Genomic DNA, 24,756 nt, shown 5'->3' with positions numbered 1-24,756 from the left:
CACAGCACATTCTCAGGCTTTCCCAGCACAAGGCTACAGTTCCATTCTCGGGTATCAGGATCTTTGGTGGTTAAGTCTCTTTTCTACAAAAAGGACTCTTGCCTCCGAGGACCTGAAATGTTCAAAATAACAAAACAAGTGTTCTTCTTCTGTATCCACGTTGGGTGATGGCTTCACCCCTGGGTCCCCCTCTTCCAGGCTCAGACCCCTCTCGAAAGGCAGTCTCCCTCCGTCAGGTTCACTACGGCTTTTATTCAAAAGATTCCATCTATTGCATTACATTGGGTGATGGCTTTCACCCCGGCGTCCCCCTCTTCCGGGCTCAGACCCTTCTCGAATCTTAGCCTCCCTCCGTCGAGTTTACTATGGCTTTTATTCTAAGAGATTTCACCTGTTGTATTCACGAGTTGTTGGGCGATGGCTTTTCACCCCTGGATCCCCCTCTTCCGGGCTCAGACCCTTCTCAAATGTAAGCCTCCCTCCGTCAGGTTTATTAAAGCTTTTATTCCAAAAGATTTCATCTGTTGTATTCACAAGTCTTTGGGTGATGGCTTTTCACCCTGGATCCCCCCTCTTCCGGGCTCAGTCCCTTCTCGAATGTTATGTTAGTCTCCCTCTGTCGGGTTCACTATGGCTTCTATTCAAAAGATTTCACCTGCTGTATTCACAAGTCTCAACATCTTTTTAAACAATCCACTGTGGACATCCCTCTGTCGGGTTCACTCTTGTCAACACAATGTTCATTGGGACATCATGCTTCACCCCGTTCTGCAAGCATCCCTCAGCATGGTTCAAGTTTGCGAGTCACACAGTTCCTTCTACTTCATCACAATACATGATTTCTCCCCTTAGCTTTCTAATTACTTGCTGGTCAAAGACTTTCGACTGTACACAGGGTTTTACCCAACCCCTGTATGACCACTTTGACCTTTTCCTTGTGGCTCTCCTAAGGCCTTCTGGTATTAGTAGTTCAAGGGGATTGGGTCCTCCGACGTATTCCATATCTATGACATGTAATCACCACAGCTGTGCTGCTTCGGAAACTTTTCCGGCGTCTGCGTCCTGCGTCGATGACGTCGATGCGCCGACGTCGAGGACCTCCTCCGACGTCCGACGTCATCCGATGTGATAAGTAGGACGCACGACGCCCGTAGCCTCAGTTCCATTTTTTCCGCGAACGTGTTGCTTCGTGTTTCTCGGTTCTAAGCCTCGACTCTTTGGAGTTCTGTTCTTTCTGGTTCTTCGAACCTGTTAGTTTGTGAATTCCTTCGGCGATGTCTTCCACTTCGTCTTCAACCCCGCGTCCGGGCTTTAAGAAGTGCGGGGAGTGTGGGTCCAAGATGTCGGTGACTGACTCGCACGACGCCTGCCTCTGGTGCCTCGGGGAGGCCCACGACACGGATGACTGTATCGACTGCCAGTCGCTCACGTCCAAAGCCTTACGCGAACGTAAGAAGAAGTTGTCGGTAGGTCGGGTGTCCAAGCCCCGGAAGTCGAAGTCGGCGGGGCTTTCGACGGATGATTCGAGGGGTGACTCTCCGCGTCATCGTCGGAAGTCTCGTCGGTCTTCTTCTAGGAGTGGGTCTTGCCACTCCTCAGCCTCTTCGAGGCATTCTCGGAAGCGCCGACACCGGTCGCCTTCCAGGTCCTCTTCCGAGGATTCTGCCCGGCACGTCGGTTACCCCACCAGCCGTGCGACGCCGGAGGAATGGGCTTCCTTCGGGAAGAAAATGTTGGCGATTCTTGAGTCGCAGGGTACTCAGCCGTCCGCGCCCCTGAGTGGGGTCGGCCGGGAGAGGTCGAGAGACACCGCTCGCAAGAGTGGTCGGCACGAGTCACGGGAGCGGTCCCGTTCGGACAAGGAGGCTCGTTCTCGCCGTACCCGTTCCAGGTCCCGGTCCTCGACGCGTTCGAGACCGTGTGCTCCTGTGAAGTCTTCGAGGAAGACATCGACGTCTGAGGCGTCGAGGGCGTCGACAGGCTTTCTCGAGGCTCCGGCTTCGAGGAAGTCGTCGAAGCCGTCGACGATCAGGTCGTCGAGGGACACGCTCGGGGCTCCGGCTTCGAGGGCTGTGTCAACGCCGCCGATACTGGAGGCGCTGCATCTGACGTCGACGCCGATTTCCTCGATGTTGACGCCGATCCTCTTGGCGCCGTTGCCGGTTTTCTCGACGTCGGCGCCGATTCGCTCGACGCCTTTCGTGTCGGAGGTGCCCCCTGTCACGGGTGTACCCCCTAGGAAGGCTCTGGTTAAGAGCAAGCACTCTCGGGTGCCTTTTCGCCACCTGGAATATATTTCAGAGGCGGATGAGGATTCTGATGGCCTGGTTCCTAGTCAGGTGCCAGATGAAATTGTCTCGGGCCATAGTCAGTTTGACGATTTGAGGCAGTCACTGCATGATGCCAGTGGACTGGACACCTCTCCGGAGGTGGAATTTTGTAGGCCTGAGCCTGGCTCCCATGCCGATTCCTCGTACCGGCGCCTTATGGCTAGGGTTTCTGAGTATCTGGGATGGTCTGCTCCCCCAGGGGAGTTTGTGCAGGATGATCTGACGGACATCCTTGATGTTGGTCCCCCAACTGACCCGGTACTGCCGTTCCATATGGCTTTACAGAGAAGGGTGGCGGCGGCTTGGACTGCTCCGGAGAGTCTCCCGGCGGTGTGCAGATCCTTGTCGCGTAAATACCATCCAGCCAGTAGCGACCCCTGCTACTTGACCAGGCACCCCACTCCGGAAAGTTTGGTGGTGCAGGCGGCCACGGCCCCGGCAAAGCAGGCGTCGTACCCTACCATCCCTCCTGATAGGGACGACAAACGTTTTGATGGCTGGGCGAAGAAAGTGTTTTCTTCTGGTGGTATGGCGCTTCAGGCGGCCAACTCCATTTGTGCCTTGTCACGTTTCACGCACACTCTGTGGAACTGTGTTGCGTTAGCGGCTGAACATATTCCCGAAGGGGATGAACGGGATGGTTTCCTTGCTATGGTCCAGGATGGTAAGGATGCCATGTGTGAGTCCGTTCAGTCGGGTCTGGACTTGGCAGAATGCGTCAGTAGGTCCATGGCGGCGAGCACCGTGATACGCAGGTTTGCGTGGTTGCGGAAGTCGGGGTTTGCTCCTGATGTGCAGTCCCGGCTCCTCAACATGCCCTTTGACGGTGAACACCTTTTTGGCAGCAAGGCTGACGAGAGCCTTGAGAGGTTGCAGACCTCAAAAGCTGCAGCGAAGTCGTTGGGCGCTGCAGTTCGCCAACCTCTGCTTTTTCGTCCTAGGGGACAGCAGTGGAGGGGTGGTTCCTTTCGCTATTACTCGTCCTTCAGTAAAGCGAGAGGAGCTGGCAGTCAAAGAGGCCAACGCAGGGGTACCAGAGGTGGACGACAGGGTACCCGTGGTGCTAAGGCCGCTCGGGCAGTTGCCTCTTTGCCCTCAGGTAACGCTGCAGCCGCTCCTACTCAGTCATGAGGCCATGTCCCATGGTTCGCCGGTTGGGGGAAGGCTGGCGCAGCATCTTGTAGAGTGGCAAGCCATTACTTCAGATGTGTGGGTTCTGGAGATCATAACCCACGGCTACTGTCTTCCCTTTCGGCACAGGCCTCGCGACAATCCACCGGGGAACCTCTCTTTGAAGTGTCCGGATCCGCTCCTTGCGCAGGAAATTCAAGCCCTGCTGGAGAAAGGCGCTATAGAACTGGTGCCTGTAGCGGAGAGGAACAAGGGATGGTATTCCCCTTATTTTTTGATTTCCAAGAAAGACGGGGGATTGAGACCCATTATGGACTTGCGCGGTTTGAACAAACTCCTCAGGCAGGACAAGTTCAAGATGGTTACTCTCTCTCAAGTCCTCCAGGCCCTTCAGCTTCAGGACTGGTTGGTGTCACTCGACCTCAAGGATGCTTACTTCCATGTGCCGATCCATCCCAAGCACAAGAAGTACCTGAGGTTCGCGGTTGGCGACTCGCACTTTCAGTTTCGGGTCCTGCCGTTCGGATTGACCTCCGCCCCGAGGGTTTTCACCAAGCTCATGGTGGTGGTGGCAGCGCATCTCAGGCAAGGGGGGATTCACGTCTACCCCTACCTGGACGATTGGTTGATCAGGGGGAGCTCTCCCGAGCAAGTCCTGGATCATCTGTCCGTCACCTGCCACTCCCTTCACAGGCTGGGCTTCTCCCTCAATTTAAAGAAGTCCCATTTGACGCCAACACAGAGGCTCCAGTACATCGGAGCAGTGCTCGACACTTCCCTGGGGCAGTGTTTTCCTCCCCAGGTGAGGGCTCTTCACATTCAGCAGATGGTGCACAAGTTTCAGCATGCCCAGACGCTCCCAGCGTTCGAGTTCTTGAGGTTGCTCGGCCTCATGGCATCCTGCATTCTTCTGGTGCCAGAGGCTCGCCTGCGAATGAGATCTTTGCAGTGGGCACTCAAGACGCAATGGTCGCAGTCCTCCGGCAGGATGTCGGACCCGGTTCAGGTGCCGCCCTCGGTCGCCCGGGACCTTCTGTGGTGGGCCGTCGAAGGCAACTTGATGAAGGGGGCTCCATTTTGGCTTCCCTGGCCGGAGGTGACGATCGTGACGGATGCATCCCTCACGGGATGGGGAGCTCATGCCAACGGGCTGACAGTCAGCGGTCGTTGGTCTCCGTCGGAGTCCAGACTCCATATCAATCTGTTGGAGCTGAGGGCCGTCAGGCTAGCCCTGAAGGCTTTTCTGCCGACTGTGAGAGGAAAGAATGTCCTGATCCTGACGGACAACACAGTGGCCATGCACTACCTCAACAAATAGGGGGGGGCAGGGTCACTTCCTCTGTGCAGGGAGGCGATGCAGCTCGAGTTCTGGGCCATCCAGCAGGAAGTTTCGATCTCGGCAGTTCATCTGGCCGGAGACGAAAACGTGACGGCGGACGCTCTGAGCAGGCAGAGCGCGATCTCTCACGAGTGGGAGTTGGCTCAGGAGATTCTCTTGGAGATCTTCGCCCTTTGGGGGACCCCTCAAGTGGATCTCTTCGCCTCCAGTGTCAACCGGAAGTGCGAAAGGTTTTGCTCGCGGGAATTTCCTCCGAAAGGAGCCTTGGGAGACGCGTTCGTGGTGGAGTGGTCATTCCCGCTGCTGTACGCGTTTCCTCCAGTCCCCGTCATCCCGCAAGTGCTGCGGAGGTTACGGAAGTTCGGTTCCCGGATGATCCTCATTGCTCCGGCGTGGGCTCGGAGGACGTGGTACCCGGACCTTCTCGACTTGTCCATCTGCCCTCCACGTCGTCTTCCCTACCGAGACGATCTGCTCTCACGGGAGCGGGGTCAGGTTCTCCATCCAGAGGTCGGATCCCTCAACCTTCACGCTTGGCTTCTGAAAGGTTGAGGTATATGGATTGGGACCTCCCTGAAGACGTGACGGAGGTGTTGCTTTCGGCCCGTAGGCCAGCAACGAAGTCTCTGTACCGTTGCCGTTGGCGTAAGTTCTGCGACTGGTGCAGAGTTCGGAATGTGGATCCTTTTGCATGTGACATCCCCATGGTTCTGTCCTTTTTGCTTTCTCTGGCCCACAGGGGCTTGCAAGTGGGTACCATTAAAGGTTACCTGGCGGCGCTGTCCATCTTTAAGCGCTCGTCTGAAGAGTGTTCTTACTTTAAAATCCCTTTAATTTCACAGTTTCTGAAAGGGCTCACTAATGTGTTCCCTCCGTCACCTTTCCTGGTGCCCGGTTGGGATTTAAACCTTGTTCTTAGGTTTCTTATGGGTGCTCCGTTTGAGCCTTTACATTCTTGCCCTTTGAGGCTGTTAACTCTGAAAACTGTGTTTTTAGTTGCGGTTACTTCCGCTCGCAGAGTGAGTGAGTTACAGGCACTTTCAGTTAAGCCACCCTTCACTGTTTTTCACAAGGACAGGGTTGTCCTTCGAGTTCATCCTTCTTTTCTTCCGAAGGTAGTGACGGAATTTCATTTAGCCCAGAAGGTTGTTCTTCCGGCATTCTATCCTCCTCCGCATCCTGGTAAGGAAGAGGAGAGGCTCCATAGGCTTGATCCTAGGAGAGCTTTAAGTTTTTATGTTTCACGCATGTCCCGGGTCAGAGTGGACGATCAACTCTTTATTGGTTACGCTGGAAAGCGTTTGGGGCAAGCTGTGACGAAACAGACTTTGTCCCGCTGGATTATTTTGGCCATCTCGGAGTGTTACCGCTTGGCGGGTAAGGACCCACCGGCTGGCTTGCGGGCCCATTCTACCAGGGGTGTGGCTGCATCTACTGCCCTGCAGAGGGGTGTTCCTATTCGCAACATCTGTGATGCAGCCACCTGGGCTTCAGTACATACATTTGTACGGCATTATTCCCTCGATTCCATCAGAGGGCAGGATCTGGCCTTTGGCAAGGCGGTCCTTTGCTCTGCTATTTGATTGGCTATTCTAAAATTTTGCTTCTAAATTCTTTCCCTCCTCCTTGTTTTGGTACTGCTTTGGGAGTCTGTCATAGATATGGAATACGTCGGAGGACCCAATCCCCTCGAAGAACAAGTTACTTTCTTACCTGGTAACGTTCTTTCGATGGGATGGTCCGACGACGTATTCCATATCGCTCCCGCCCTGCCTTCCCCGCTGCAGAATTTCTTTTGCGATTGCAGCTTACGTTCAGCAAGGCTTTGTGTCTGACTGGCAGTTGACTTATGTCACACGTTCTGGGGGAAAAAAACTACAACTGAGGCTACGGGCGTCGTGCGTCCTACTTATCACATCGGATGACGTCGGACGTCGGAGGAGGTCCTCGACGTCGGCGCATCGACGTCATCGACGCAGGACGCAGACGGCGGAAAAGTTTCCGAAGCAGCACAGCTGTGGTGATTACATGTCATAGATATGGAATACGTCGTCGGACCATCCCATCGAAAGAACGTTACCAGGTAAGAAAGTAACTTGTTCTTTGAACAGTAAGGGGGATCAACCAGAGTCTTTTGAGTGAGCACCCACGTGGTGCTGGACCCCTGAGCAGCTGGTTTTCCCTTGCAGTGTTAACAGTTCTTTGATTTCCCTTAATTTGCCATTTGCAACTTTCGGTCAACACATTTCGGTTTTTATTGGTTCTCCCTTTGACTCACTGGCTGTGATGAACCGCTTGGCTTTTCTTGTCTCTGGAGTCAAGGACGGTACCACAGTAGCACGCGTCTCTCCCTGCCTTGGTTATCAGTGGAGGAGGGCTCTGTGCACCGTTGACATCTGCTACATCACACGTCGGCTATTGTTCGCGGTCTTATGTTTCCTTCTACAGAGTCTTCATGGGTCTGGGTTGAAAATGTCAAGGCTTCTTCTCTCCTTGTCGCCCCTTCGGTTCTCGCCGCTTTTCTCCTCCTCTTGAACTGCTGTCCTGGAATAGCTGTCTCGTCGTGCGGTCAACAATGTCTCTTTCTTTACTCTCGGTTTTACTGACACAGGCATATCTTTCATTCAAGGATTTTGTTGCAGTTCAAAGCTTGCACAAACTGGGCCTCCATTTCTTTTAGCACTCACCGGTTGTGTGGGATATTTTCTTATTATTTCCGCCTTTATTATTGGAGTTAAGGATGATGCCACAGCCGGGATTTGTCCCTTCCAACTCTGTTGTTTACCCGAAAGAATGGCTGCATACCCTTCCGCACTTCACAGAAACTTGCTTTGCTTTTCTTGTGTTCTGCTTTCCTTTTGCATCTCTGGTCATCTGCTCTCTGCAGCTAGGGTCGTCCCAGCCATTGGCAAACTGCGTCTGTCCTTGTGCCGCCTTGCTCCATGAGTGCTTGGTTTTTAGGAAAGGAACCTCTGCTGGACCCAGTCATCCAGCTATCCTCCTATGTTCCCAAGAGCAAATGCCTTTCCTTCTCTTGCAGGCTCATTTTAAACACCTATGGGATGTTACTGTGCTGCAGGTGTGTGGTTAGGGCTGGGCCTATCGGTCTCTGCCTGTCCTCATTAACAGGACAGCCTGCTGTTAGCAGGGGAGAGTCTGTCTTCTTTGCCTTAGTGTGTTTCTTGTTTGCACTCCTCATCCCTCTCGGTTGCCTCTTCTTCTTGGTATTGTTAGAAAAAGGGTTGGGGGTGACATGGAATGGTACTGTACATAATGTCCAAGGACAGAGTGGGTGTGTTGGTAAATGGGAAATTGACCTGGCCTAGTTTTCTCAATGGAATAGGACCATTGCATATCATCAGAGGGGCTCCTCCCCTTTTTGGACTTTGGTTCTGCATGATGGATGTCAGGATTGTGGGAGTTGTAGTTCTTGTCAGGATGAAGAGGGTAAAGGTATTGTTGCAGGTGAATTGGTTTTGAGTGATAATAACCTATAACGACTAAGGGGATGTTGGGTAGGGATGTATTGAACAGGGGAAATACTGCGTCTCGCCCATGGGCGTTCCTCTCACAGTCTCCCAGGGTCCCTTTCCCAGGTAATCCTCCCTTGCTTGTCTACCCCCAGGGTTGGGATCCAAGAGCGATGGCCCTCCCCTGGCCACCTGAGTCAGGGATCCCCGGGAATAGAATGGGAGAAACGCCTTAGGTTTCTCACAACAGGGACGAGTGCCCTGTGGTGAACGTAAAGCAGTGAGTGGGTGGCGGAAACCCACTCACGTTAGCACAAGATGAAGCCAAAGAGACCCTACCACCATGAAGGGGCTACACAGCGTTCCTGAGGTGTCTATCACACGCGATGAGTGAATAGGAGTAACTATACTGAGATTATCAGACCAGTAGGGTTATAAAAAGGTGAAGACGAAACTGAACGAGTAGCATAAATATTACTTCTTTCAACAATATAAGATGTTCCCCACCACGGCAGAGGGATTGATCGTGATGATAGGCCTTCCCGTCACATGGTTAGATCCCATTCACCTTCATAAACCGTGGGGAATGAGGCGCCTGACTGGTTCGCCAGCTCAGTGCTTTGTTCCCCCTGTTGAAGGCTCGATATGTGAATTATGAACTGCAGCATTGGGAGAAATATCTGCAATGAGTAGGCTAGGTTACGTGACAGGAGGTTGATTGCAGTATTATGTGTTTACAGACTGTCGAGTTGCAAATTACTCCGGGTGACTCTGGGCAGAGACTACGTCAAACTATATTATATGAATAGTGAACAACAAACATATCGGTGAGCCATTTCTTTACACTTTTCTTGACAGGATAAGATTAAGATTGTGTACACTTGGCTCTGTATTAAGGGAATCACACCTGATTGTTTTATGTTTTACATTTTCACAGATTTGAATTAACACTTACAGTGGTGCGAGAAAAGCATAGTGCTCAGAGGTAGACACATACACAAGGATACAAGTCTCAAAAACCTTTATTTATAGAAATGTGGATTGAAGTATGCCTAACTTGCCCTATTTTTAAATTGAAGTACTCTCAACCATTACATTAAAGAAGAAAGAATAGTCCAAAGGTCTGTCTGTCAAAATTAAAGAGTCTTTCTGTGTCAAACCTATGATTGTCCTCACTTTCTAACTTAACAATGTCTAGGGTATTGTATAAAGTATGTAAGTGTCTCATAAGAATATCAGATGCCCATGGATCTTCTCAACTCCCTTCCACGAGGTTAAGTTACTAGGGATTCCCAAAAGTTCAGTTTGTTCCAAACAGTTCACAAAACGGCAGTTCAAGTGTTTTTTTTATTCGGCACAGTTCATGTGCTTCTCTGCCTTGCCTGATTCAATGCTTTCGAGCATAACAGTTGTGTTTCAGCAATGTTCCTGGGTGGATCTTTCAGGCCTTCCTTTCTGGAGTTTAGAACCTCTTCATGTGTTACTTTCAGCTCTTTAGTATTTTACATTAAAACATTTAATCATCTTGATACACGGGGTTCCCTTCCCCACTTTTCCTGCTTTCATCATGTGGTTTATGTCGAAGGCTTTTGAAATAGCATAGCTTTACTCATCCATTTGCCTGACCACTCCGACACTGTTGCATTCTGGTTATCGTATTCCTTATACTCTTTTAGTCTTTTCTCAAGCGTGCCTTCTAGCACCACAACAAGTTCCACTTCCTTGTCTCCCTCTCAAATGTGCTCCTTAGCACTCCCACAAGTTCCACTGTCTTGTCTATTCGTTTACTCATTCAGTTCTGTTTAACCGAGCCGCCTCTCGGGATCTTGTTTCACTTAATGTTCTCTTCTGTAGCATTTCTCGTCGGCTTTCACTTCCATTAACCACTCTGTTACTTTGTTTCATCACAGTTCAAAACAATCGAAGCTTCCTTTCAACGTGTCTTGCTTCTTACGCGTAGCCTTGCTTGCAACTTGGTAATCATTTGCGTCTTTACAAATCAGGCTCTCTCATCACTTTGAACTCACTGGTTGTAACAACGCGTCCTTCACAATTATTTTATCCGAGGTCAGGGTCTCTCCCCTTCTGCCCCTCAGACCTTCCTGGGTGGCCTCAATGTCATACAGAGTAAAATATAAGTGCAGAGAGGGAGTGAAGTAAACTGTTCAAACCACTTTCCTATGTACTTCTCGATGTGTTTTGCTTTATTTGAAAAGAAAAACAATATGTGTTGAATACATAATTGTTGTGTTATATTGAATATTACGTTAATAAATCTTTAGTTGAAATTGTTTGCTTGAATTTAAAAAAATGTATACAAAAATCATTATGAAATGATTAAGTGTGAAAGGTATTAATTCGATGAAATTTGGTGAAGGGGCTTACCTCTACAGAAGTGAAATTGTGAGAGTTGTTTTCCCCCAACAAGCCCTTTTGTTGTGATTTTGGGCCTCATCACGAGTTTGGCGGTAACCCTTAAATGCGGTGGTATCGCTGTTACCGCTGCATTTAAGGGTCTGCCAAATCATGGCTTCGGCTGATTTCTCCCCAGCTCGGAGCTGGAGGGAAATCCGCAGAAAATTAGCCGATTTTCGGCGTGTTTACCGCCGGCGAGAAACCCACCGGCGGTAACAGCGCAAAAATACCCCATTGGGCCCAATGGGGAATGAGAAATTCCCGAATGAGCTCAATGGGGAATGGGCAATACCCGTTCCGCCAAACCCGTGATCCGGCGCTAATAGCGCCGGGGGGTTTGGCGGTAGGGCTATTAACGCCAGCGCTATTAGCGCCGGCGTTACCGCCCAACTCGTGATGAGGCCCTTTGTCTTTGTTCTCCCATTGAGCCATGGGAGAAACCCAACTGCACCTGAAGATATTGAAAACCCGGCTTTGAAACACAATTTACTTTTTGTATAAGCGCCTTACAAATGCACAATAAATACAATACTTGGAACTTAAAGTACTATTAGCTGTGCACTCCCACACGGTGGTTTGTTAAGAACATACCCAGAAGACAGCGTAGACAGGCGGGTAGCGCAGCGCTCCACGGGTGGGCATTCTATCCGCTGGAAATACACAAATGGCTTTGTGACTTGGCGTGGTGTAATATTCAGGACACATACCGCTCGTGCGCATCTCCGCACAATCGCCCTGTAGATTACCGGGGCCCTCTACAGGTGTACTTACAGAACGACTCGAACGTTCCATGCGACACCACATGTGGATATGCTGGCCCCACGGCTACTAGCTAAAAGCGCCCTAAAGTGCGTCAATCTCAACTTCTTGAGAGGCACGCGGATATGCTGTATATGTATGGGAAAGTAAGCGTGCCTGGGTCGATGTTGGATACCATTGAGGGCTCGCATGTAGATGGCCCTCACAGGCGGATTTCCCACCTGCCGCCCCTGTAGCAATCTGTTTTCTTTCTGTTTTGTATCGTAATGTATGTTCTCTCTCGAGCTGTTGCCGTTAACTTTCTGTCATGTGCTTATCTGGAAATGATAAATAAAGTTTTTTAAAAAAAGAGTAACAAATTGTCTGCTGAACCATGTTTCCCGTTAGCTGTGGTTTCTTTTGTTGTGCTACAGTTTCCGGCAGAGGCAGGTCAATGAATAATGTTATTACTTAACGGACTTCAGAATGTGCACACCTCTCTCTCTGCCAAACACCTGGCACTCTGGCGAGGAGGTGTGAGTGTGACACAGGCACAGGAAATCTTAAACCATGCACCTTCCTGTGACATGCAACGTCTCTCTAATTCCGAACCTCAGGGTCAGGATGGGTCTCTTCAGAGACTTCATGACATCTGGAACTCGAATTCAGCAATCTCATTTTGCAATGGTAAACTGAAATTTGACTGACATAATTGAAGTAGGATTCTGTAGTTCAGGCCACCCTATCATATTATGATTAGATATTTCATAAACCAAGAAACCAGTCAGGACACACAGGTACGTATCACACTCCATGCTTATGGGAGATAGCGAAGGCACTGCCACCCACTCACACGCATCTGCTATCATACAATACTTTAAGACACATCACACAACACCTTTACTATAAGGATGCAGCTATCCCCCAAGGCAAAGGTTCAGTCTAGCTAGACACATAATGAGTCTCCTGTACTCGCATACTCGCCAGACTACCTCTCAGCACACACCCACATGCCAGCTTGAGTAGCTAACAGTGACTTGGCCAGTGGCCACCCCTACCTAGCTTCGTATCGGCTAAAATACAAACGCATTCTAAACTCCTCTGACGTATTGCCCATACCTTGGACTTCGGCCTCCTGACGGCGTTCAACCAACAGCACTTTGATGCCATACCAATGGGAAGAGGCGCTATGCAAATGACAAATTACATTACATTAAATATTTTATTTTTAAATATATTCTACAGTGTATACTAAATGTTAATGTGTGTACAGAGCTGCTCATTTCGAAATCCTATTTCTCATGTGAAATTGTGCTCCCAAATGTAAATCATACAAATTTAATTCAAAGTTTTTGGTAGCTCAAATGAAAAGAATTCCACCTTTTTACAAAATGTCACACCCTTGGCAATAGTCTTCTCAATGTTCTTATCGCTGTACCCAGTTATAGGTTGTTTTAGTCTTTTATATAGCACTAACCTTCTCCCCTATGGCTGCCTCCAAGAGCTCTAAGACACAACAGCAAGCTGCAAAGTCACAAAAAAGTCCCACAAAGTCTTCATGAGCCAAAACGCCATTAACCACCTTACTGTACAGGTGGGATACCCAGGGGTGCTGGACCCTAAACATTGTTCGGCTTTGGTTTGTAAGTTTCCAAGACAGCTGTCAACACTAGAGCTTTCCATTGAATAGGAATATTAAGGTAACGGTAGACCAGTGGCAGGTTTGTCAGCTTGCGTCATTTCCGAGTCACTCAGGCTCTCCACCTCCAATGCTGAATTGTTTAAATGTTGACTGAGGACTACTCATGATTCACACAGCTGGAAAGGTAGAAGAGCAGACTTTGTAACTATTACAGAAGTCTGTGTTTAACCTGTATGCCATCTTTGTTAAACTGCAGTGCATCCATTCACTCTACTCTATAAAATGTATATGGTGATGTTGCTATTTTGTGGCGTTTGGTGCACCCCACTTCACTTTTACAGTTCATCCCTATTGCTAGCTCCCCGCTCCCTGTTTCTCTGCTTCTTTCACCATGTTCTTCCCCCTTATAATTGTAAAGTGCTTGATTGCATCCTGAAGCTAAGTTTGCGCTCAATGCATACCTTATTATTATTATAATAATAATCTTTATTATAATAATAATAATAATAAGAGTAGCTTTCCCATGTGCATTTATGTGGGATTTTCAGATGCTGGGCGGTGTGATGAATCCAATGGAGTCATCACGGATTACCCCGGCGGTGACCTCCTCCCATGTAGCCAGGGGACTGCAGGAGGATGAAGGAGTTGGTACAAGGTAACAGGAGCCTGAAGCTCAAAGTGCGGACTAGTTGTTTCACAAACCCACCTATGCGTGGGACATTTAAAGATGGCATCCGCACTATAGTGTGTGGCAGTTCAGGAAAAGACCTGGGACATTACGGAGAGGCTTGCAAATGTTGGAGACACAAACAAGAGTGGCGGAGCAGTGGAGTTCACCATGACAGAAGGAGAGACGCAGTGCGCGCGCAGGATGTGCCATGGAGACGCGGGAGACGCAAGAGAGTTTCCGGGCGCTCCGCAGCTCAAAGAGGCAGCATACTCCTTACCGGGATCTGAAGGGAAGCAGACGTTTGACAGCAGAGCCGCAAAGGAATCTGGAAGGATGTCTGCACAACCCAGAGTGGGAAGCGAGTGGCAGAGCCACACTGCCGAAGCGCAAACAAGACCAGAGACGCTGCTGCAAACCAGTGAGTCAGCCCAAAGCAAATGGAGTCCCGGGGGCGTTCCGGCGACTACACCAATGACAATTTGAATCTTATGATATTGCTAACAGAGAAACCACAAGAAGATTGCTAGAAAGGAGAAAAGGCAAAGTACAGATGCAATCCCCAATAATAAATGAATGCATGAGATGCAAGTGTGGGGCAAAGTTTGAACGAACATTGAAGCAGACAGCTATACCGAGTTAAGGACGGTATATGCAGTTTTGGTGATAGAGAGGAACTGTAAAACACATAAGAGGTCTTGGCAAGAGAAGGATACCAGGCAGCTGAAATTACACAAGAGAAGTCCTAGCAGGCGAGTATACCAGGCATTTGGAAACACAAGAGAAGTCATACCAGGAGCGTACAACAGGCAGTTGGAAGTGTATAAAGAGTACAAGCAGGGGAGGATACCAGGCGAGTTGCAAAGCTACACAGAATGTTAAAGAAGGACAGTGTTTGTTAGACAAAGAAGACACCTGTGTTAAAGAACGACAGTTACAGAACTTGTTGCCTAATGAATGTGAATCAAGGAGAGACACAAATGAACTGTTTGTTAAGAGACATTGCCATCCCACTTAAGAATCCAGGGGCAGAGAGCCACCCTTTGGATCCAAGGTATTTCCACCTTGGATGAACATTTTCGTTGGAGCTATTCTAATATTCGTTTAGGCACACTGTTTTGCCAATATCAGGTTGAAGACATTTCCTTTCTCACTTTGTTATTTTGTTTATAGTGTGAGGGTCAGGATAGGATGTTTTGGGCACACAGACTGCTTTTTAGTTTCTGACAACCTGACACAGACAGATCCTTAGTTTTTGGTTTTAAGGTAGAGAAACTCCTCTTTAGAATAGGGTCAGAGAGGCATCTTGCCAACTCATTTTCTTTAACCAAAAACATGACAACTTCGTGCATGGCTTTCATTTCTGACCCCTCACAGTGGTAAGTTCGTAATCATTATACATCGTGTTAAGTTTTAGGAAAATGAATATGTGTTTGCTGATGTCCTGGAAATCACAAGCTTCATGAATGTATTGGCTCTCTAAGACAAAAAGAATTGAAAGATATGTTGCATGCAGAGTAAACAAGGAAAGTAATGTCAATCATTTCTCCCCTGTGCACTGTAAAAATATGAGTATGGGGGTGAACAAGCTGGTAATGAGCTCACTTTGCCTGGAAATTATTTTTTGCATGAACATGCTGTACTTCTAGGAGGATATATAGAATTTGGAAATAGGAGACCTGGGTTATAATCCTATTTTCCCCCAAATGACCAACATTGCTACTTTATCCCTCAATTCCACAGCCCAGTTATCTGGCAATACTTTGAGTAGATAATACAGTAATCACTATAAATCCACAATTGAAACAAAAAAATAGGGTCGTTCTGTTCTGCATATGTATTTTGGTGGTCAAGTTTACATTGCTGTAGTGCACTCCTGCTAATGATAGTCACCAAACATGATCTATTTATCAATGCTTTTGGTCTTCGTAGAACAGCAGACAACCGATGAGAGCACCAGAAAATACTTACCACATCGGGTGCCATTTGGTATAAGTACTGGCCAGCTGGACAATCTTTTTAGGTACTTAATGAGTCCCAGATTTAGAAGAGCCTGTGTGGCGAATGCACAGCAATGCTGTCAGGGCTGGCCTTTGCATAAGGTGAGACATGCTTTGAAAAATATGGCTGCTCTAATTTTAAGAGGGGTGGATGAAGTGCACTGGTACAGTCCCACTTGAACTGCTGAGAGATTCCCCCACATACCACATCTTTTCTTCTGCATGAGGGAAAGGAAACATTCGCCCCATGTAGTGACTGATGTTGCAGTCATTCTATGCTCACATCGAAAACCAAAAGCTGTCCAACTCACTATATATGGTTCAATGTTAGACATTTTTTCTGTTAGGGTGAGTGGTGTGAAAAATGAAATGAGCACCAATCCCAGTGAACATTACGTACATAGTAATTCGAGCATATAACCCTTTTACCACAGACATATTTGAAAAATATAAAGACCTGTGATCATGTTTATGTTCCCAGAATGCTCTTTGATTTCATGAAAAGCAGCCAGGAACCCTCTATGATGCTCTATGTCCCCCTTTTCTTTCTCACAGTTGTATTTCGAAAGAGTTCAATAGGAGTAGAACAGCCTTCTTGGAAGGATTGCCTTCAATCATAAAACATTGTGTCTATTCCAAACTTTAAAAGTGTGCTTTGTTCAGTAAGACAATAATGTACTTATTATAACTAATTTTTACATGAGAAGTTATCATTGGAAATTAACATTGTACATTTTTTTAAAGAGCTAGTTTACAATAAAAGTTCAATTGAATATTTGTTTGTTATTTCAGCAACTGATTTTGCAACAAAAAAAACACACCCCACTCCTGAAGATATCTGATGTTTTTTCCTTTGGTCGTTCAACTGTCAGTAACAGGTGGGGTGGCTTCAGCAAACCGGCACCTGATAACACAGCTTGCACCCACATAGAAATGAAAGCTAGAATGAGACAGGGAGAGAGAGAGGGAGAAAGAGAGAGAAAGAGAGAGAGAGAGAGAGAGGGAGAAGGAGAGAGAGCGAGAGAGAGAGAGACAGAGCGAGAAAGAGTGCAGAGGGAGAGGTAGTGCGCTAGATCAGCATCCGATATGCCAAGTACCGCTAATTAAAAATAAAATACTAGATTACACAGCACTAAATAATTTTTTCCTATGCGTTTTTCCTTTGCCAGTATTTTTGAATATCACACCTACAATTTCTATGGTGGTTTGCGTCCACTGCACCATGGGCAGGGGGCGCTGCACCATGGTCCACTATGTAACAGTTGGCCCCCAGGCCAAAAGTTGCCAGTTCTCGCCTTGAACTTGCTGTATTCACTTGCTTGTTAGTATGTTTGTACGTTTTCTAACTGAGCCATGGGTTTCTTGTTGACCATCGGCGAGAGGCAGCTGTGCCTTAGATCTTGGTTTCTAATCTTGGGAGGGGTATGGAAGTTCTGGGGGAATCTCCCATTTATCATTAGGGAGTCTTTGGCTCTCAAACTTCATGGCACACCATTTTGTCCCCATTCATTTGGCTGGGACACCTTTTCTTCAGATGCCATGTCCCCCCCCCCAACATTTTCAGCAAAGTTACTCCACTCCTCTCCCTGGACCCCAGAGTACCCTAGCCTCTCTTAAAGGTGTGAACACATTGACATCTTTACAAGCCTAATGGCTTGTAACAAACATATTACATCTCAGTTTATTCAGTTACATTCTGTCAACAAGTATTTCATCAACTTTAACTCTTAGAATGAGCCATTTTCACTGAATTCCGCAAGTGGAACCTGCTCACCTCTGAGCTTCCTGCTGGAGCTGCTCTCTGATCTCCAGCTCCCACTGCTGCAGCATGTGCTCTTTTATTTCCAGTTCCCGCTCCTTCTGCTGCTGTCTATGCTCCTCGTGCCTCCTCCACTCGTCTGCCTTGTCTGCCTCCATTTTCTTTCTCAGCTCTTCCGACTTTGCGGATTTCCAAATGCATCTCTGTTTATAAACACCGACATGTTTAATTCAAGGCTCCAGGGTGTCTTGAAAAATACATTAATGTGGGAATCCACATAATGAGGCATCCATCTGAACAGGTTACTTTCTCTGATTGCCAAATGCAGTACACAATTATCGAAAAAAGTGTCCAGGTAAGTATGCAATTTAAACCATGCTCAAAAACAGTACACATCTTTTGGTTGCGTTGCACATCCCCTGCCCATATATAGGTTGCACTTGTTTCAGCAAATCTTGGTGTATTCCCAGAGATAGTGCTTTCACTGCATGCGCCGATTTACGTCAATCTTGCAGTGGAATTTGGCCAACCCATTCTTAGGATCAGAAACAAGATATTAGCCCAATCAGGTGGTCCATTAAGTGTGTGAAGTCAATCAGCGGTACCCCCCCCATGTGTCCCTCGCAGGAACAACTCAAAAGGGGAATCCCGGATAAGGATCTTGTCTATTACTAGAGATCGGCAGCAAACGTGTTAAATCTCCATATTGTACTGAATTGACCACCGTGACATTCAGTAGCCCAGGCACTGTGGTCAGAAGGATAGCCCGAGGAAACAGAAGACACTGGGTACCAGTGGAGGAGATCGAAGGAGAGATCAAAGATTCCAGCAGCAGCTAACAGGGAAGTCCAAAATACACTCGGCAGACAGCATGAGCCGAAACACTGCAAGCACCTACAAACGGCATGCAGAGCTATTGAGGAAAGGGGTATGTCTGGCATGGAGCTGCAAAGAAGCAGTGAGAACAAGACAAAAACTCTTTCCTGAGACACCAGAGGCCCGGAGTACTGTGGCGAGGAAGCGAGAGGCAGAGAAGTGAAGCCAGAACGCCAAGGCACAACAGAGAGTGTGAAGAGCATGGCACAAAGTGGAGGAATCTCAGAAGAACCCTGGTGAAGAAATAATATTGAGAAATGTAAAATAATGTGCAACGCTGCCTACCGGATTTAAGGTTAGAGTTCCTATAGTGCCTTTGCCAAAACATTGAGAATATGAGCACAAAGAGCAAAGCTGTATGCAGGAATTTAAGATTAGAGTTCCAGGAGTATGGTGAGCAAAACATTACGAAACTGAATACAACTGGTGGCGTGGCTAACAGCCATGCAGTAAAGCAGCAGAACCTGTGAGCTCCCGCTAGATCTGCAAATAGAATCCTAAAGATAGTTTGTTTCAACCAGAACGTCAACGATACTGTGTCGGAACGCTATAGCAACAGCTGAACCAAAAAACGCAGTCTACTGAGGAGGAGCTCGAGTGTGCGAAGAGGGACAAGTGCCTACGCTGCCGTGACCGTGTAAACAAGATGGCAGCAAAGCACTGACCCGCCCGTGATGAATACTGAGTGCTGTGCGGTGGCCAGAGGGCAAGCGAGAAGAGCCAGCGACAAGGAGCAGACAGGTGAGGGGGCCCGGGCCACTGGAGGCGAGAATCCCCGTAAAGCGAGGTGCCTGCAGACCGCGTTAGCTGTACGGTCTGCCTGAGACAAGGAGAGCCGAAGCCCACCAGATCCTTAAACCGTGAGCTGCCACGGCCTGAGCCGGTGAACCCCAGATCTGTCTGAAGGGCCAGGGCATATGGTACTGGCTGGCACTTCCGATTGGAGTGCGCCGTGAGAGCGCAAGCAGGCTACGCACCCCAACATCACGGCAGATATACATCGCAGAGTGTGCCCCCATGGTGCATGTCAGATGCTTGCGTGACCAGTGAGGCAGCCCCAACGAAGCCCACCAGGAACGACAGTGGCCACCAGAAGCACAGGCCCCATGACCCAACCCCAGCGACACGAGGCAACATAAGGCTTCAACACAGCTAAGTCAAGCCTCAGAGGTGCAGCCCACCCACGGCACTGTGTGCCGAGGCCTATGGACCCCCGAACTGTGGGCTGATAAGACCTGAGCTGCAAGACACTTGACCATAAAAAAGGGGCAAGCATATCGTACGGGCTGGCACCAGTAATTGGAGTGTGCAGTGATCGTGCACTGTGGACTACAACCCTCTCCCCCCGCCAAGGGAGTCAACAAAGGGGAGCGCACCCAAGAGAAACAAGCGCACCCGCTGATGCTCCCCTTTGGGTAGTAACACCAAGCCCAGATGGAGTAACGGGGGATGCCTGGGAGCACAGGTCCCGCAGTCCTGGCTGCATTTGACAATATACCGTCCCACCACCGATAAGCCAAGTCACTGGCAACATACTAAGCACAACAAAAGAGGTGATGGCTGGAACAATTAGAATAAATCTTAACCTCTGGCATTGCTCCGGGCAACCCTCCAGACCATCGTTCTTCACCTGCCAAGCCATTACAGAAGGGGAAAGACCATATGCAAATCAGGCTTGGCCCCACCCCCAAAGGGGTAGTCCAGCCCGAACTGCTAGGTCACATCCCTTCTGCACGAGACCACAAGCATCCCCAGACATGTTTCAGCCTTGTTGGGTATCATCAGTGAGGAGTAGCTTGGGTCTCTAGGCCCAGCAGGCACGGGACCCACATCTGGGCATACCCGTCCCACTCGGGGTGACAATAGCAAAACAAAAGAGGTGATGGCTGGAAGGTTTAGAATAAATCTTAACCTCTGGCATTGCTCCGGGCAACCCTCCAGACCATCGTTCTTCGCCTGCCAAGCCATTACAGAAGGGGAAAGACCATATGCAAATCACGCTTGGCCCCACCCTCAAAGGGGTAGTCCAGCCCGAACTGCTAGGTCACATCCCTTGTGCACGAGACCACAAGCATCCCCAGACATGTTTCCGCCTTGTTGGGCGTCATCAGTGAGGAGTAGCTTGGGCCTCTAGGCCCAGCAGGCACGGGACCCACGTCTGGGCATACCCGTCCCACTCGGGGTGACAATAGCAAAACAAAAGAGGTGATGGCTGGAAGGTTTAGAATTCACAGCTCCTCCCTACTGATGAGGTCCAACCAGACCGATACACGTGTCTGGGGATGCTGTTGGTACTCTTGTTCAGAGGAGAATTGCCTAGCATTTCGGTGCTGGACTGCCCGATGGCAGGACAAAGCCTGAAAAGTTTGGGATATTTTTTCTTTGTGAAAGATAGTGAGCTTAAGACTCTGGGTAAGTCTCTCGTAACCAGGACTAATGTCTGGCAGAGGGACTGCCAGGACCCCCCCCCTTGGTAATTAACATACTAAGCACGCCAGAGCCTCCGCCAGCCCCAAAACACTTGCACCACACCCAGGTCAAGATCCTGACAACCCCTGGCACGGACAGTACCCTGCCTACCTCCAAACATCTACCAACACTGCAGCTGTGAAACCCAACAGGAAAATCCCAAAATGCTAGACAAACAGCACGGAAGCAAAGCAAAACAAACCAGCACGGCACAAACCTCTACAGACACCAATGCAATGCGACCAGATCCGCACACACAGCGCCAAGAAGATGGCCCCATCATAGAGGCGATCGCAGCACTAAAATCTACACTAGAGCTCAAAATGGACAAAGTAATTGTGGACGTGGGCCTACTACGCCAGGACGTATGGGAATTGGCAGACAGAATGGGTACCGCGGAACACCAAGTGCAAGAGAACGTCACCAATATCACCAGCACCAAACCCAAATCTCGAACATGCTTGTGAGAATACAAACCTTAGAACATAGAGCCGAGGATGAGTATGGCAGAGCCCGAAGAAACAACATCCGCATGATGGGCCTACCAGAAGGAGAGGAGGGCAGGGACCCCACTCAACTACATTGAAAACCTACAGGAGGTCGGCACACTGTCACAGGGATTCATAGCAGAAAGAGGCCACAGATCCTGGACTGAGAGACCCCCCCCCCCCTCCAGGGGCCCCACCGAGGCCTGTGATAGCCAAAATCATGGATTTTAAAGACCGGGAAAAGATCCTCACTTTTTCAAGAGAAGGTGGCATAATTACTAGAAAATCCTTGAGACTGGCTATGTACCCCGACTACATGGCACTACTACAGAAGCACAGGGCAATGTTTGGCCCAACAAAGGAGCGCCTTAGGAAAGCAAACCTGCGATACATGCTGTTCTACCCCGCCAAATTAAAAGTCCAATACAACAGAAGATCCTACTTCTTTGAGACCACTGCCGAAGCCCACACCTGGCTGGATCAGCAGGGCATACCCCAAATAGCAGCCAGGTGTAACAACAACAATGCACCCGAGTAACAAACCACAATGACATGTACTACTGGGCCCCAGATGGAAAGCGGACCCTCACTATCAACAATACACGGAAGACCGAAATGTTCCAAGCAGCAGGAGGCAGGAAAAGGGAATCCCTCACACGGGAATCAGCTTCCGACAGCTGCGACAGCAAACAGCCTCTAGACGTTTAATAAAGTTTAGATGCCAGTTGAGAGGCATCGCGCTGCTGCATGCCACTTCCAGGAAGATGGAACTGTGCAAGGAAAGCACTGGAGCCTGAGTGGAGGGAGGGTGGCTGGGCGTTCATTTAAAGTTGAAGTTTGTTGACAACTGAACTTGGGACGGATGGCTACATCCTCAACAAAGAGCAGATATGGGTTGCATGCAAGAAAATAGTATACAAAGAAGGGCATGGAAAGCCTCCACAACGGCAAAGGAGCGGGCCAGACCCACCCTGCTCCTTGCCACGCTATTACACGAAACACAAGGGTTAATCGTGAGGTCAGGAGAACAACTGGAGTCAACGAGGGGGACAAAACCGACAGTGGATATAAGGAAACCAGCGAGCCCATGGGAAGACGCAGGCCCCCAGACGGACAGTAGTGTCACGCCTTGAAGGTACAAACATAGTCACATGGAACCTAAGGGGACTAAATAACTGTTAAATGACTGCGAGTGTACACATGGCTAAACAAGATCAAAGTGAAAGTAGCGCTGCTGCAAGAGACACACCTGACAAACGATAAGCAAGCCATGATCGCAAGAAAATGGGGGGTAAAGTACATGGATCAACCTACCCTAGAGGAGTGCTTACATGGGAAGCCCCCAGCATCCCCTTCCAACTCCTAGAAGTCAACAAAGACAGAGAAGAAAGGCTGATTATAGTACATGGCCTACTCGAAAATAGAGACTTGTGCCTGGTAAACACTTACACCCCTAACAAAGATGCCACAGGGTTCTTCAGATCACTGGGTCCCCAAATCACAACATACAGGGGCGCAACATACATATGGGGCAGGGATTTCAATTGTACACTCAACCCACTGTTAGACAGATCAGACACTAAATTCGAAAAGCCGGCCCCACCAGCGAAAGCCCTAAAAATCCTCCTGAGCCATCTCTGCCTAGTCGATGTCTGGAAGGGAAAGCATGGCGAAAACCGTGGCTACTCCCACTTTTGTGCCCCACACGGCACATACACACAGGTAGACTACGTGTTCACAGGAACAGAGACCCTAGGTGAATTCACAGAAATGGAATTTAAGGCACAGACCCTCTCAGACCATGCCAGGTTAATGGCCACATAGACAGACACTGCCACGAGATCCCCCATACGAACATGGTGACTGCACGCCGAAGCACTGTTGGAAGAGGAATTTCACAGCCACATGCCAGATGCCATAGAGGAATACTTTCCGCTTAACACAGGGAGTGGCGACAGGACGGGGACGTTGTGGGACGGCTTCAAGGTGGTACAAGGCGCTGCAATAGGGAAAATAGGGCACCTCAAAAAGAGCATGCTGAGGGAACTATCAGACATAGAAGCGGACACAGCGAAAGCAGAGAGGGAAGCAGGACTAAAGGGGGTAGAACCAGTCGAGTTGATAGCACTGAGATTAAAATGTATCACCACCTGGGAGAAACTAGGGAAACTAGATTATACAAAATATACAGAGAAACTGCACGCTGAGGGTGACAAACCGGGCAGACTACTTGCCTGGCTAACTAAGCGGGAGGCACAAAGAGACCCGATTACTGCGATACCAAACCAGGATGGGGAAATCAACAGAACTCAGAAGGGCATCAACCAGGTCTTCTCCCATTTCTATGAAGACCTGTACTCGCCTACCATGAGCACAGATGGAAGGGACATCCCTGGGGCCTTAACCCAAATCGAGGAACAGCCAGCACCCCTAGATGCCCAACTAACAATAGAGGAATTGGAAAAAGTAATTGCAGACCTCCTGACAGCCAAATCCCTGGGCCTGACGGACTTCCGGGGGAGTTTTATAAAAAATAAAAGCGATAATAGCACCCAGACTCCTGGAGGTCTATGAAGAAGCTTACGAACATGGCCTCTTACCTGACACCATGCGAGAATGATTAATTATACATGTCCTGAAGCCAGGAAAGCAACCACTCGAGTGTGGATTGTATAGACTCCTTTCTATGATTAACCAAGATAGCTAAATCATCACAGCGGCCCTAGCCAACAGACTAAAAAACGTTATACATACCCTAGTACACACAGACCAAACGGGATATGTCCCAGGCCGTAACACAACGTAGAACCTGAGGAGACTCCACCATGTTATAGGCCAGACCAACCATACGTCAGTAGACACTGCTGTAGCTTCCCTGGATGCAGTGAGAGCTTTCAAGTCAGTGCACTGGGACTGGCTACTGAATGTGATAGCACATTTTGGGATAGGTCTCAGATTCCGGAGATGGATCAAGCTGATCTACACAGAACCCAAAGCCAGGGTTAAAACAGGCAGACAAGTGTCGGCAGAATGGGAATACATAGAGGCACGAAGCAAGGCTGTCCACTGTCACCAGTGCTCTGCATACTAGCACTGGAGCCACTGGCAGCCTTCCTCAGGGAAGGATATGCAGAGGCAGGGATAAGAATAGTCAACACAACCCATTTAATCTCACTTTATGCAGATGACATGCTCTTATATGTCAACCAACCGGAAGAAAACCTGCTGCACTTACTAGATGTCATAGCAGAATTCGCCACACTATCGGGCATATGTGTCAATAAGGACAAGTCCTGCCTGTTCCCTCGGGCGACACTCAGGTAGCGCAGAGTAGAAGTTACGTGAATTGGGCCCAAAGTGGACGCAGGCCTCCTTCCACTACCTGGGAATCAACATACACCACAACCCAGCAGTATCGCACCAAAACAACAC

At 48.9% G+C, this 24,756-nt stretch overlaps 1 protein-coding gene across 3 annotated transcripts in view; it reads right to left on the bottom strand.

Annotated features, from left to right (window-relative positions):
• LOC138513728 (peptidyl-prolyl cis-trans isomerase G-like) overlaps window positions 1–24,756 on the bottom strand; it is a 400,359-nt gene that overhangs the window by 216,507 nt on the left and 159,096 nt on the right. For all 3 annotated transcript variants that reach the window (XM_069628805.1, XM_069628807.1, XM_069628806.1), the window contains one exon: window positions 17,507–17,694. In XM_069628805.1, the coding sequence (XP_069484906.1) occupies window positions 17,507–17,694 (188 nt within the window). The remainder of the gene's footprint in view (window positions 1–17,506; window positions 17,695–24,756) is intronic.

This window comes from Ambystoma mexicanum, chromosome 12 (genome assembly GCF_040938575.1).
Source record: "Ambystoma mexicanum isolate Mex_15411 chromosome 12, UKY_AmexF1_1, whole genome shotgun sequence".
NCBI lineage: Eukaryota > Metazoa > Chordata > Amphibia > Caudata > Ambystomatidae > Ambystoma > Ambystoma mexicanum.
The sequence above is the reverse complement of the archived record's forward strand: the minus strand, read 5'-3'. Positions and strand labels throughout refer to the sequence as shown.